At 37.6% G+C, this 15,161-nt stretch overlaps 1 protein-coding gene across 20 annotated transcripts in view; it reads left to right on the forward strand.

Moving 5' to 3' along the window:
• The window catches only part of MTMR3 (myotubularin related protein 3), a 147,114-nt gene that overhangs the window by 72,646 nt on the left and 59,307 nt on the right, over positions 1 to 15,161 (forward strand). For 19 of the 20 annotated variants that reach the window (XR_009005110.1, XM_057527170.1, XM_057527174.1 and 16 more), the window contains exons 2-3: positions 1,444 to 1,496; positions 11,763 to 11,848. Coding sequence is in view for 18 of the 20 variants with exons in the window: in XM_057527170.1 (XP_057383153.1) it covers positions 11,846 to 11,848 (3 nt within the window). In the remaining 2 variants the exon portion in view is untranslated. Of the gene's footprint in view, positions 1 to 1,443; positions 1,560 to 11,762; positions 11,849 to 15,161 lie in introns of all 20 variants that reach the window. The other variant, XM_057527161.1, reaches the window with a different exon arrangement.

The raw sequence follows: 15,161 nt of genomic DNA on the forward strand, positions 1-15,161 counted from the left end.
AATCTGTAAGACTCAAGTTGAAGTTCTCCACCTCCTGTGAAGTTTCGCCTGGGTTGTCTCTCCTCTGAACTCTGAGTACTTGTTGGACAGTTAACCTTGTAGTACTCTGATACTTCTTGGGTTACAGTGAACTATGTCTCATCATTTTTTGCATTTAATACTTAAGTGGAATGTGCCTTCATATATATTGTTTTATCTGGTTCTTTTTTTAACAGCTAAGGGCAAAGAGACCCAGTATCTGTTCTTTTTAACAACTGTTTTCTTATTATCCTAAATAAAATTCATAGATGATATAATGTACCTACAGATGTAGTTTTTAAAAAATCAACAGTAACCTTACTGTAGTATAAAGGAAAAATGAAAAAAATTTGTAACTTGTATTTCAGTTTTCAAATACTCAGCAAAAATTAGACTCTAGAAAGAAAAGTTCCTACAGATTTAAAACCCCTGAACTTTCCTGCTGTACTGTGTTGTACCGCCTTAAACAACTTAACAGGCCCAATCTTGATACTAATACGATTTGTATCTGAAGTTGCAAGTTATGAATAGCCTTAGTTCCTTTCCCATACAGCATGTGGTCAATACAGCCCAGCCTGTATTAAACTAAAATTAAATTTTACAAAATTTAAATTAAAAGTTACTGGGAGACAAAAGTACTACTTGTAAAGTGGTTAAAACACTTTATTATTACATATTTAGCCTCCTCTTATATGGTTCTTACTTGTTTAAAAAATGGTTCCAGAGGTTATGGCAATAATGTGATATGTTGACTGACTCTTTAATTTTAGGACTTTGATATTTTGTACAGTCCTGTTCATATATGTGACTTTATGTCACATAAACAGCTCAAAAGGATGAGTTGCCTGCAAATACTGAGAGAAGTCTTTACAAAGGAATCAGGTTGATTAGGTCTTTTATCTCTAAAGGTCAGATTGTTGCCTAGTGGTGACAAGAATTCTTTGTGTTTAGACTGTACTCCTGCCTCTCTGATTTTTTTCTTACACAAAAAAGACCCCTTGATAGAAGCCAATTATGTGTACAAATTAAACTACCAAGTCCAAACCTAGGTCTTCTGTGATCTTCTTAGTTTTTTAAAGTACTTGTTCCTTTAGTGGCAAAGGTTTACCTGAGAAGCCATCAGAAATGGTGCTAGATTGATAGAGAAAAACTCTTAAAGAGGAGTATTTATAGGTTCTTGGAAAGTTCTATCTGTGCAGTTCTGTAGTTTCTAAAAGCATGCTAAGGCCGGACTTGGCCCATTTTGCACAATTAAACATTCTAAAACCTGTGGTTGACTAAATAGTTCACATTGTAACAATTTAAAAAATAATGTATTGTCATGGCATTCCAACTTGTAGAGAAAAGTCTTGTGGGAGATCTAAGTGGCTTAACTTGATACTTAGGATATTTGTCATTGTAAAACTACTGTTTTTTCTTTTGCAGATTTTCTTGTGAAACGTTCCGGTAGAAAAAGTTGTTGGGACAAACTTCATTTGGTAAGTTTGTCCCACTACCTCCTGCCCCCTACTATACTCTCTGCTGTTCTGAGGCAGCAAAAGGTAATTTACAGATGAATTTTGGGGGCCTGTTTTGTCTGTGGACATAATTATTTAGGTGAACCCTTGTATGTTCACTTTAATGTTAAATCTCAATATTTGGTGGTTTGTTGTTTTTTTTTTACCATTAGGACTCAAGCCAGATTACTTTTCCCATATATAATTGTGCCATAGTATAATATACTGTGCCTAGAAACTTGTATTTAAGTTGAGATTAAATGAGTTGTGGCCCTAATCTTTTGTTTAAAATGGTTCTTGGGACTTCCCTGGTGGCACAGTGGGTAGGACGCCGAGCTCCCAATGCAGGGGGCCTGGGTTCGATCCCTGGTCAGGGAACTAGATCCCACATGCATGGTGCAACTAAGAGTTCCCATGCTGCAACTAAGGAGCCCATGAGCTACAACTAAGGAGCCCGCCTGCCGCAGCTAAGACCCGGCGTGACCAAATAAAATAAATAAATTAAAAAAAAAAAAAAAAAAAAAGAAAAGAAACTGGAAAGACTTTGGGTTTAAAAGAGGGGTCAGTTAAAAAAAAATTTAAAAAAAAATGGTTCTTAACATGATGTTCTTTTAAATTGAAACTTGATTCTTATTTTGAATTTTCTTAAATTGTTAAATCTGTGTGAAAATCGAGGCCTCATTACTAGCGTTAGTGGTACTAATGTGACGTTCAACTAGAAAATAACTTCTAAAAAATTTGTTAGTCCTGTCCCCATTGTGGATGTTAATCCCTGTCCTGTCCTTTTTTTCATAGACCTGTGTGGATCTGTTATTACCTAAGTCTTTATTACTGCCTCTTTTTTCTGCCATCTGTCTAATGGAGGAAATTATTATCTAACTTTATTGAAAAGAGAAGTTGCTGTTTTGGTTTTAAGTTTCTGGATCCAAATCATTCCCTTGTTCCAGAATCTTTAGCTTGGCATTGCCTCCAGATTAAGGATCAAGCTCCTTAGCATGGCATTTTAGGCTCTTTATAAGTGAGCTTTAAGCACATCTACTGCAACTAGGCACTCATTTCCCCCATACATCTAGAACATCTTTTGCTGTAGCCACCCTGACCTACTTACTGTCCCTCAAATACTGTCCAATATCTTGCCTTTTTTTGGGTCTCATTCTTTGCTTGTGCTGTTCCTGTCCCCCCTTTGTCTCAAAATCTGTCTGGTTCAGCCATTAAAAGTGCGAGTGTTCCACAAAGCCTTACTTGAGTGCCCAGTTCAGAATCAATTTCTCTGTCTTTTGCATCCCCATGGAATTCTATTTCTACATCTCTTATCACACTCTGCCTTATTAGTTATGTTTGTCACCCCACAGGATTGTGAACATCTTGAAGGCAAGAACTATCTTCATGTTTGAATTTTCAGATCACGCAAACGTTCCCTGAGTCCTGGGATACTAGTGTCTTCTCAGTATAATTTCATTATAATTAGGATTTTTGTTTTTGTTGTGTGTGTTTGGTTAAGAATAAGGGAGAAGAATTAGATTCTTTTGTTCTAGTAGAGAAGAATTAGATTCTTTTGTTCTAGTAGAGATTAGTTATCATCTTGTTGATTCAGGATACTGTTTATTTCCATTCTATATAGGAAGGATTTATATAGTACATATAATGTGTCCTTGTAGTCCAAGTTGCTCAGTATCTCACTTGGCTGAGTTATTGTTGGCAAGTGTGAGTTTTAGTTACTGATTAAGGAATTGAGTAATTTCTTGTTAACAGGTGCCTGAAAGAATGAGATTCCATGTTAAGTAGGAAGATAAATGTCTTACTTCAGTAAAGATTTCTCAGAAGTCACATTCTGAGACTGACACTGGAGACCAGTGAAGCCTGCAGATCCCAACTGTCAAATTCTCATACATACATTAAGAAAAGAGAAATCATTTGACTTTGCTTCAAATAAGAATTTTACCCTTCATTTGGCCTAGCAGGGTGCATATTAGACCTTTGGAGAGGAAATGTAATCCTAATGTATTACTTGACTCTTCAGTGTTTAATTTTTAAAAAATATTTATTTATTTATTTTTGGCTGCGTTGGGTGGGTCTTCGTTGCTGTGCACAGGCTTTCTTTAGTTCTGTTAGGCGGGGGCTACTCTTCGTTGCAGTGTGCAGGCTTCTCATTGCGGTGGCTTCTCTTGTTGCTCTAGGCGCCCGGGCTCAGTAGTTGTGGCGCACGGGCTTAGTTGCTCCTCGGCATGTGGGATCTTCCCGGACCAGGGCTCAAACCCGTGTCCCTTGCATTGGCAGGCGGATTCTTAACCACTGCGCCACCAGGGAAGCCTGATGTTAGATTATTAAATTAATTTTGATACCAGGAAACATATTATTGGAATTAATATAATGTGGGTTCCAAATTAAAAGACTAAAGAGAGATGACAACTAGATCCAATGTGATCCTAGACTGGATCCTTTTATAGAGGGGGGGGAAAAAATCTCTGTAAAGGATGTAATTGGTTGACCAAATTGGAATATAAAAAGTAGATTAAAGTACTATATCAGTGTCAAGTTTCCTGAATTTGAAAACTAGTTCTGTGGTTATATAAGAGATTATTTTTGTTCTTATAAAGTATATATTGAAGTAGTAAGGGGTAAAGAAGTAGCATGACTTGCCTTAAAGGTCCCAAAGGTCATAGAGTTTAGTGAATGGCAGACTCAGGACTCCTGTCTTTTTCTGCCCTCAGAACCATTGCTTTACATCCCTGATTATTTTTTTTGATGGCTTTATCTTCACACTCTGTCTTAGGTCAAGTGAAAAGCTTTTATGCAATATTATTTTGAATTTCCTTTTTAAAAATGTCTTTGTAGAAAAGTTTATTTTCCTAATTACAAGGGTAAAGTAATTCTAAAAGTATAAAAACAAAATCCCTATTCCCACTTTCTTCCTTAGAGTGGTAACCATTGTTAACAATCATTACATCATTTTTCTGTACATGTACAAACATGTTTCTGGATTAATACAAATAATGCTTATGCGTATTTTTATTTTAACCTTTCAAATTACAGAACATTAGAACTTCTACCAAGTTGATAACTATGAGTTAGTGAATTATAGTTTCATAAATGGAATTAGTATGTGTAGTCTTTGGCAATAATGATCCCCCCCCACCAAGTGTGTATCTTTTCACCTAGTAAATTTATTTTTAAGAATCAGGGCTGCAGAAATAGTGACTTGTGCAGAGATATGGGCAAGGATGGTTATTGTGGCTATTTTGATTGTCATAGAAAAGTGAAAATAACCTAAATATCTCAGTAATTGATGAATTGTTAGGTTATGGTGTATCGGAATATAATGGAGTACTGAACTGCCATGTTGAAAGTATGTAGTGACACAGGAAGGATTTGGTGCATTGAGGGAAAATGTGCAGAACAATGAATACAGTATGATCCTCCCCCCTCATTTTTCGGGGGTAGATTATGTATGTCTTTGTATATAAATAAAGAAGTGTCCTGGACAGAATTATAAAATATTAACAGTAGTTGTAATTACGTGTAATTGAAGCGAAGGGCAGCAAAGAATGAGAAGGGAAGTTCTACTTATTTACTTAAAAAATAACAGATTTGAGATATAATTCATACATTATTCTGTACATTTGACCCATTAACGTATACAGTTCAGTGGCTCAGTATATTCATTGTGCTGTGCAACCATCACTGCAGTCAATTTTAGAACATTTTATTACTTCAGAAAGAAGCTCTCCATACCCTTTAGCTATCACCCCCCTTACCTTCCACCTCCCCCAGATCTAAGTAGCTACTAATGCACTTCCTATCTCTATTAATTTCCCTGTTCCATTTCTGTGAAGTATGATATGTGGACTTTTGTGACCGGCTTCTTTTACTTGGTATAATGTATTCAAGGTTCATCTATATTGAAGCATGTATCAGTACTTCGTTCCTTTTAATTGGCTGATTAATAATCCATTTTGGGATATACAACATTTTGTTTATCCATTCATCCGTCAGTGGACATTTGGGTTGTTTCTGTCTTTTGACTATCTTGAATAATGCTGCTATAAACATGTGTATACGAGTTTTTCTGTAGATATGTTTTTGTCTCTCAGACAAAATTCCACTCTCTTTAGGAGTGGAATTGCTGGGTCAGGTGGTAGCTCTATGTTTAATTGTTTGAGGAACTGCTAGGCTGTTTTCCAAGGACGCTGAACCATTTTACACTCCCACAAGCAGTATCTGGGGACAGTTGCTTGCTTTTTACACCTGTATTTTAAATTTTCTTAGAAGGAGCATGCATTACTATTACAACTAAAAAATTAAGAAGTGTTAAACTACTTCTCTTAGGCTAACAGTAACGACTCAATTTCTTCCTTTTGGTGATAGTATAATTACCATTCTGGAACCCAAGTTTTGTAAGTCAGTTGTTGACTACTTTTTAATGATTGGCTATATCTGCTCTTTGTAATATTAATATTATAAGGACCTCCAGCAGCTTCGTGATTCATATTGGTTGCAGAGTACCCATGATCTTGGCTTTTTCTTATGAACTTGGAATTCCTATAGAAAGTTTTACCTTTCCTCAGATGTTTAAAGCAGCACCTCTTACTTTGAACTATGTTATCTGTTTTCTTATCTCCCCTCTTGCACCATAAATTCTTTAATCTTCCTTAGCCCCCACATCTAGGCCTTTACCTATTACTGTCAGTTATACTCTAAAATAACTTATATCCTTATGCTTTTATTCCATCTGCACTGCCTCCATTCTAAATCAAGCTACCATTTTCCTCCCTGTAATTGTCTCCTGATTCTCTTTATTCTTTTTGTTCTCTAATCCATTCACCACACAGTAATCAGAATTATTTTAAAATCAAATCATATCACTCGGCTGTTTAAAATCTGTCAATGAATTTTTGACACTTGGAATATAATCTGTTGCACTTGGAATATAATTTATACTCCTTACTATCTACATTATCCTCTTGTACATTTCTCCATCTTCAAGTTGGGCCACTCTTCTTTCTGGCTCAGTACATTTTAGCTATACTGGCTTCCTCTTTTTAATCCTTCAGAAATGCCAAAGTCTTTTCCTTGTCAGGAACACATGCTGTTTTCTGTACCAGAAACTGGCCTTGCTGCACAGAGAGGCCTTTTCTGACCACCTTATCTAAAGTAGGACTCCCATACCCCAACCCTCTCAGTCTCTGTCTTAGCATCCTGTTTGTTTCCTTTATCACATTGAGCACAATTTGTAATTATAATTATTTGTTTCTGTCTTCCACACTGGGATATGAGCTCCTTAGTGCAGGAACCAGCACAGTGTCATAGTGTTTGACACGTAGTTAGTTCTCAGGTAATTGTTGATTGACCAAAGTGCAGCACACCATTTTACAGTCTTTATTTGGTGTAGAAATGGAAGACATCAGGGACTTCCCTGGTGGTCCAGTGGCTAATAAGATTCTGCACTCCCAGTACAGGGGGCCCAGGTTCGATCCCTGGTCGGGGAGCTAAGATCCCACATGCCTCGCGGCCAAAAAACCAAAACATAAAACAGAAGCAATATTGTAATAAATTCAATAAAGACTTTAAGAATGGTCCACATCAAAAAAATAAAAGAAAAGGAAAGTAAAAACTTTGTGAAAATTTCAAATGTATAAAAGTAGAGAAAATAGGTTAATCTCCATTTACTTATCTCATTGGGCTTCAAAAGCTATCAACTCATGGGCCCATCCTGTTTCATAGATATATACTCCTACTCATTTTGCCTATTCCATGATACATTACTTCATGTGTACATATTTCAATTGTATATCTAAAAGAAACTTCTAAAAAGCCATAACCACAGAAACCTCCTAACCACTGTGACATTGTCAGTTATACAGAAAATTAATAAATAACATCAAATATTATATGGGCAGATTCCCCTAAATGTCTCATTATTTTCATACTTTGAATTAGGATCCAAGCAAAGTCCATATATTGCAATTGGTTGACATGTCACATCTCTTTTTTAATCTGAGTTTTCCTTTGATCTCTTCTGTCTTGCAGTTTAAAGAATTTGGGTTATTTTTATATTTTTATAGCTTTCTCTAGACTAGATCATTATGTTCATCCTATATTTCATTAGCAGTTGTAAAATGGTGATACTTATTTGTGTCTTTCCTTGTTTGTGTATTAGGTGAAATACTACCCCCATCAACTACTTGGTTGTACAGAGGTTCAGTTTATATAGGAAAAGCAAGATAAATACTAATTCTTTGCCTTTATTTACCAGTTTCAAAAATAAGAAGTTGCTTACTTAGCATTCCTCCAGTGGTGAGCAATGAGAGGGAGAGAGAGAAATATTATGAACTTATAATTAAACATATTGAAATTCAATACATGGTGCTTATTATTTTTGCTCAAATTATTCCATTTTCACCAGTGATTCTGTTTAGATTGGCTCTGGAGTCCTTTTGATATACCCTTAGTAGTCTTTGATAGTTTCCTTGCTTTCCAATTTAATGTTCCAGGATCAACTTACACATTTTCTGTTCTAGACCTGTAATTGGCTATTTCTCAGGAGCCTTGTTGGCTCCTTTTGAAGTGAGAATTAGTATTTAGATACCATGGTCTAGATGCTTAGAATGCTCATTGCTGCTGGGTCAGTTCCATAACATTTTTGCAGTAAGATTATTTTTAGTATTTCATGAAGAGTTTGATTATATTCATACTACTCACCTACACATCACATAAAACTTACCCTTTAAAAGCATACAGTTCAGGAGTTTTTAGTATGTTGTGCTAAACCACCACTAATCTGTTTTCTGTCTCTACCTAGATTTAAAATTCTGGGCAATTCATATAAATGAAATCGTACAATATGGTCTTTTGTGCCTGGCTTCTTTCAGTTAGTATTATGTTTTCAGAGTTCATCCATATTGTATCATGTGTCAGTATTTTAGTCTTTTTTTATTGCTGGATAATATTCCATTGTGTGGATATACCACATTTTATTCTTTCATCATTTGATGGACATTTGGGTTGTTTCTGCTTCTTGGCTGTTATGAAGAATGCTGCTGTGAACATTAACACACAAGTTTTTGTGTGGATATGTTTTCAGTTCTCTTGGGTATATACCCAGGAATGGAGTTAATGACTCATATGGTGACTTTTAAAGGAACTGCTAAACCATTTTCTACAGCAGTGCATGAAGGTTTCAAGTTCTCCATATTCCACTACCTTTTTTATGTTAATATCTTCATCACTGGAGTTGCACTTTGTTATCTGTTTTGCAAAACTTCAAATCCACTTCTATTTGAGTTATTTAAAATATAGCAGTTTGAATATATATATGATACTGTCATTAGACATTTAATTCTAAAACACAAATCTTTTGCACAACATTAGGACAGTTTAAAAATAAAATTCATCCAGTAGGTGTTTCTTTTTAAAGTGATCTTTAAGAGATTTTTTTCTAATAAGCTCATACCCTCAGGAATAATTTCTTTACCTTTCCTCCTTTCCTTTATTTTTCTTTCCTCCTTTCCTTTTTAATTAATTCCAACAGGTGGCCTCTTTACATACCCTTGCCACCTCATCTAAAACAGCACTTCTTTGTTACTCCTTATCCCTAAACCCTGCTTTATTTTCTTTGTAACACTTACCAGCTACCTAATATAAACATGTCTATTTATTTGTTTCTAGTGGGGAAGGCAGGCAGTAAAATTTTTATTTTATTTCATTTTTTAAATTTATTTTTGGCTGCGTTGGGTCTTCGTTGCTGTGCACAGGTTTTCTCTAGTTGAGATGAGCGGTGCTACTCTTTTTGCGGTGCACAGGCTTCTCATCGTGGTGGCTTCTCCTGTTGCGGAGCACAGGCTCTAGGCGTGAGGGCTTCAGTAGTTGCAGCACGTGGACTCAGTGGTTGTGGCGCACGGGCTTAGTTGCTCCGTGGCATGTGGGATCTTCCTGGACTAGGGATCGAACCCGTGTCCCCTGCATTGGCAGGCGGAGTCTTTTATTTATTTATTTATTTTGGCTGCATTGGGTCTTCTTTGCTGCGCGCGGGCCCCCTCCAGCCGCGGCGAGCAGGGGCCACCCCGCGCCGTGGTGTGCGGGCTTCTCACTGCGGTGGTCTCTCTTGCCGCGGAGCGCGGGCTCTAGGCACATGGGCCTCAGCAGCTGCAGCACACGGGCTCAGTAGCTGTGGTGCAAGGGCCCAGCTGCCCCAAGGCACGTGGGAGCTTCCCAGACCAGGGATCGAACCCATGTCCCCTGCAGTGGCAGGTGGACTCTCAACCACTGCGCCACCAGGGAAGTCCCAGGCATTAAAATTAAGCTCCATGACTTTTTGGTTACAGTTGTCTCCCCTAGATCTAGAGCAGTGCCTGGGATATATTAGGTGTTGAATAAATATTTATTGAAATGAATGAATAAATGAGAATTTTATGCTAATCTGTGTTCTTGAGCTAGGTTATATCACAAAGACTTGTTTTAGGTTTGAATAATGGTAAGAATGATGACTCTGAGTTGATTTGTTACTAAACCACTTGGTTCTTCCTCATCCTTCTAGCCTCTGAACAATGGAGTACCCCAAACCACCACTTGGTCCTCTTAGTTTCTCCATCTGTACTTGCCCCAGAATTTACTAGCTTTAATGCCATCCACACACTTATGCCTCCCACATTTATGTTACTATCTCTAGCTTCCATCTTCTTCATCTCCAAGCTAGTTTGTTCAGCTTTTACTTGGTGTCTTCAACAGGATATCTGTTAGACATCTCAAATATAACGTGTCTAAAACGGAACCTTTGATTCCCTGTTCTCCCTCCTGTACCTCTGCACAGAGTGGGTAATCCATTTTTCTGATGTTTTCCCTCATCAGTAAATGGGAAATCCTTGCTTCTAGATGCTGAAGCCAGAAAGTGTGACTTCTTTTATTTAATGAATTAGCTCAAATCCTGTGGGTGGTAATTTCAATATATATCCAGAATCCAGCAATGTCTCACCATTTCCATCACTACTTCTTATGGTGATTATTTCCTTCTGACAGGTCTTCCTGTTTCCTCCTGTGCTCCCTCAGCTCCCCCAACAATCTAGTCGGTTCCCACCCTATAGCCAGAGCCATCCTTTAAGTCACCTCATGTCACTCCTCTGTTCATAACTGCACAAGGCTCCACATGTTCTGGGCCCTGCTGCTTCTTTGATGTCCTCTGTTCCCTCACTTTCACTGCTCACAAAGAGTTTACTTTGAATATTGAATGCCAGACTGCCTAAAATATCCTATATTCATGGAAGTTTAGTGAACTAGAAATGGTGGCTTTGCATGAAATGTATCTATTTTTTTTTATAAAAAAGCTACTTATTAGAGATGATAGTGTTCTTACTAGCCTGTCTTTGAGTTTCTTGTTAGGTATTCCTCCCCCACTCTTATAGTTGTTTCTGAAAACCAGGTAAAGGTATTAGTGCAGTTTATGTGAGTTTTCAGTGAGCATAGGATATTGGGGCAAAAGGCAGTTTTTTCATATTTTTTTACTAAGCCAGTTTGGTTCCCACAGATGGGGAGATCCATTTTGAATTTACAGATAACCACAAAAACATACTGTAATATTACAAGAATATTGTTTTTGCATTTGCAGGTCAGTTTTAGTTATTGCTTTATTATTTTCATCTAAGGTTTGTAATATTTTTTGTATTGCTATCAACATTCAGAACATGAGCCTTTGCTACTTTTTTGCTCGAATAGTTTATGACCAGGAGGATTTTCACAAGGGAGTTAAGGAGTTTGGATTTGACTAGTGGGGATTGGCTGGGTGATATTCAGCTTTTCCTTGGCTGACTCTGGTCAGGTCTTTTTTTTTTAATTTTTTTTTTAAAGATTGATTGATTGATTGATTGATTGATTGCTATGTTGGGTCTTCGTTTCTGTGCTAGGGCTTTCTGTAGTTGCAGCAAGCGGGGGCCATTCTTCATCGCAGTGTGCGGGCCTCTCACTATCGTGGCCTCTCTTGTTGCGGAGCACAGGCTCCAGACGCGCAGGCTCAGTAGTTGTGGCTCACGGGCCTAGTTGCTCCGCGGCATGTGGGATCTCCCCAGACCAGGGCGCGAACCCGAGTCCCCTGCATTAGCAGGCAGATTCTCAACCACTGCGCCACCAGGGAAGCCCCTGGTCAGGTGTTTAGGTCCTTGTATATGCAGTTTCTTTAATTACGGTATGGCCAAATGGGGTTGGGGGATGTGTGTGTGGGAATTGGCAATTTTGTCCTTCTTTTTTTTTTTCTTTTTCAAGATCCAGGCATAAAGGAAAGAAAAGCCTTGCCAAGATACCAAAGAAAGGACGGGGATCTCTCCTCCTAATCTGGGCCTCCTGTCATGGTAAGTACTAAGAAATAACAAGAAAATTGAACTTGAACTCTGTCCTGACAATTAAGTGAATACTAATAAGTTCATAGTTACCCATTTTTGTTATTGTGAGAAATCATTTCACTTTTTCTTTCCCAGAACTCTCTTGTCTATTTTCTTTTATTGTTTACTTAGTAGTAATAATTTTAGAATATTCTAGTGTCTTAGAGCAGTTTTGCTTCAATTAACTTTAATCCTGTGAGTTAGATATTGTCTCTTTTCAGTCAGATAGTAAATGGAGTCAAGACTAAAACCCATGTTTCTTGGACTACTTCAGGGTTCTTATTCCTTTTCTAGGAAGGAAGGTATCGTGAAAAGCTTTTCTCTGTGTGTGTGTGTGTGCACACGCGTGCGCATGTGTGTGTTTTGTTGTGTATAGGAGAATTATATGGTCATACACATATTCTTTATGAATTTACCTTTCTGGATAGAAGCAATTACCTGTCTTCCCTGTCCTGTCTCTTTAAGGCATTATTTTTATCCCAGAGAAGATGAAGTAGCTCTCTGCACACTCCCTACGTACGTCTTTGACTAAAATGAGTGTATTTCAGTGACTTGTGGGCCATTTAGGACTCAGTTCAGGCAGAGATGATGGAGCAATGAGCCAACCACATTTCTGTCAATCCTGAGAACACGTAAACCGTGCTCCAAGGCTTAAAAAAGAAATGGTCCTCTATAATATTGTCCCGCTTCTATCTTGGTGATGTTTTCTAGAACCAAACTCTGTCTCATGCTGGTGCACAAAGAAGGAATTGAAAAGGCCATGTTAATTTCAAGCTTCATTAGGAACATGGGTGGAAAATGCTTTTCAAAATTAAAAACAAACTAAAACAAAACAGAAAAACTAGTTGTATAGAAGTGTCATATTAAAATGACGACAAAGGTAACTGCTCTCATCTTAAATCTTTGCCAGTTTTTTCTTAGTTTGTGGGCATAACAACTTTCTAATGTATCCTATACCCAAACACTGATGAGCTTTTCTTTAGACTATATTTTATTTTATTGGTTTTCACGAGTTTTTAATGAACTGAGAAAGTGTTTGCCTAATATTTTATGGTATGTATGCCAATGCTAATGAATAGCAAATGGTGGGCTTATGAAAGCAGCTCTGTTCTGTACTGAGGGGTTGTCCTTCATTGTGTACCACATAGCTACAATGGTGTGGTCCTCATTCTGGTGCTGCTGGGGTCTCTGGTGCCCTGCAGATGGTCTTCCTGGTGCGCTCTGGAGACACTTCTGTGTGCAGTATTTGGGGAGCAGTATGACCGTGGGTCTTTTTTTAAAAATCTGTCATAAAGTAGCATTACAACAAGTTTTTACAAGTACTTATTTACAACTCTTCCACCAAAACCCATGGTTGTGTTCCTTTCTAACTAGTTTATGTCCATATGTATATTTTATATAGTTGGAATTAAAACATAATTATTTTGCTTATTTCACTAAATGAATTAAACATTTTCCCTTGTTGACTCATTGGATTCCTAATGATTTTTTACTGGCTACATATCATTTTGCAAGTTGTTGAATCATTGATTTAAGTAATATTAATTAATATTTTGTTTTACAATTTTGGTTCTGTGTCCTTAATCCTTATTTTTTGTATAGAGAATTCAGAAGTACTGGTTCTTCTTTCTTTTTTTAGTGTATACTTCTATACTAATTTGAGTAACATCCTCATACTTTTAAAAGTTCTTAAATGAGATTGAGGTTTTGTTGGGGAGGTTAAGCATTAGGAAGATGTTTTCATGTTTCATTATGGAAAATCTCAAGCCTGTGCAAATCGAGAATAGTATGATGAACCCTCATATATGCATCAACCAGCTGCAATAATGATCAGTTCATGGCCACACTTGTTTCTTCTGACTCCCTCACCCCGGCCTCTTTGGATTATTTTGAAACAGATCACAAACATTATATCAAGGGAAATTTATTTTTGATGGCCTTTAATACCAGTCTTAAGAATGATGAATTGACAGACTGGCAATCACTTTAACTTTTACATTTGTCAAATGTTCCTACAGATATTTCACTCTTAAGTATAGTTTTTTTTTTTTATCCTGGAAGGCTGTATATAAATTTAGTTTATAGGCATTTCCACTGGTCAGCCTCTACTCGCCATGTTCTTTAAATATTTATCTCTAATGTTGACTTCTGAGATATAGACTTAAGTCTCTTACCTGCATAGTTTAGTGAATAGCAGAAATTAGCCTGGAACTGTGGTGACTGATCCCTTTTCAAGATTTTATAGGTGACCCCATATGGCGCTGGTGGAGATTAAGTACCACCAGATTCCACAATGCCTGGTGTTCCTCAGCAATAGCAGGAAATTGACCATGTGGAATACATTCTCCTACTAATAAACTACTGCTTAATAAGCTAGCCTAGGAGAAATTTGTTTTCAAGCCTCTTATCAGGCTAACACTTGACAGACTTTTTCTTTTTTCTTTTTTTTTTTTTAATACATTTATTTATTTATTTATGGCTGTGTTGGGTCTTCGTTGCTGCGCACGAGCTTTCTCTAGTTGCAGTGAGCGGGGGCTACTCTTCATTGTGGTGGCTTCTCTTGTTGCAGAGCATGGGCTCTAGGCGCGCGGGCTTCAGTAGTTGTGGCACACGGGCTCAGTAGTTGTGGCTTGTGGGCCTCTAGAGCGCAGGCTCAGTAGTTGTGGTGCACGGGCTTAGTTGCTCCGCGGCATGTGGGATCTTCCCGGACCAGGGTTTGAACCCGTGTCCCCTGCATTGGCAGGCGGATTCTTAGCCACTGTGCCACCAGGGAAGTCCCCAGACTTTTTCTTCCTTGCCTTTTGTCTCCTTCCAGCTCTTCCTCCATCACCCATCTCAAGTTTGTCCTCCCTTTTACATATGAAACTCAGAAACTGTAATAAATTAGGCAGTTGATTCAGCTTATGCTTAGCCAAGTAATGTTTTTACCATTCTTCTTGGAAAGTCTATGAAGAGTTTATCCTAACCCTTGGGGATTAAATGCATTTTTATGTATTGTGTTGGCCATAAAGTTCATTCGGATTTTTCTGTAAGAGCTTGTGGAAAAATCCGAGCGAACTTTTTGGCCAGCCCAATGTAAGGGGGAAAATCAGTCCAGAAACTGTACAGGTAACGTGAACGGAGACAGTCTTATTAAAAAAGCATTTATTTTATTTGACTGTGAAATATTATTTCTTTATGCTCATCTTGTTTGCCAAATTCTCAGTTCTCTTATGCTGAAAATCATTTGTTCCATTTTCAGTTTTCGGTAACTGCTTTGGTTATATACATTGGCCTGGATTAG

This window comes from Balaenoptera acutorostrata, chromosome 13 (genome assembly GCF_949987535.1).
Source record: "Balaenoptera acutorostrata chromosome 13, mBalAcu1.1, whole genome shotgun sequence".
Classification (NCBI taxonomy): domain Eukaryota; kingdom Metazoa; phylum Chordata; class Mammalia; order Artiodactyla; family Balaenopteridae; genus Balaenoptera; species Balaenoptera acutorostrata.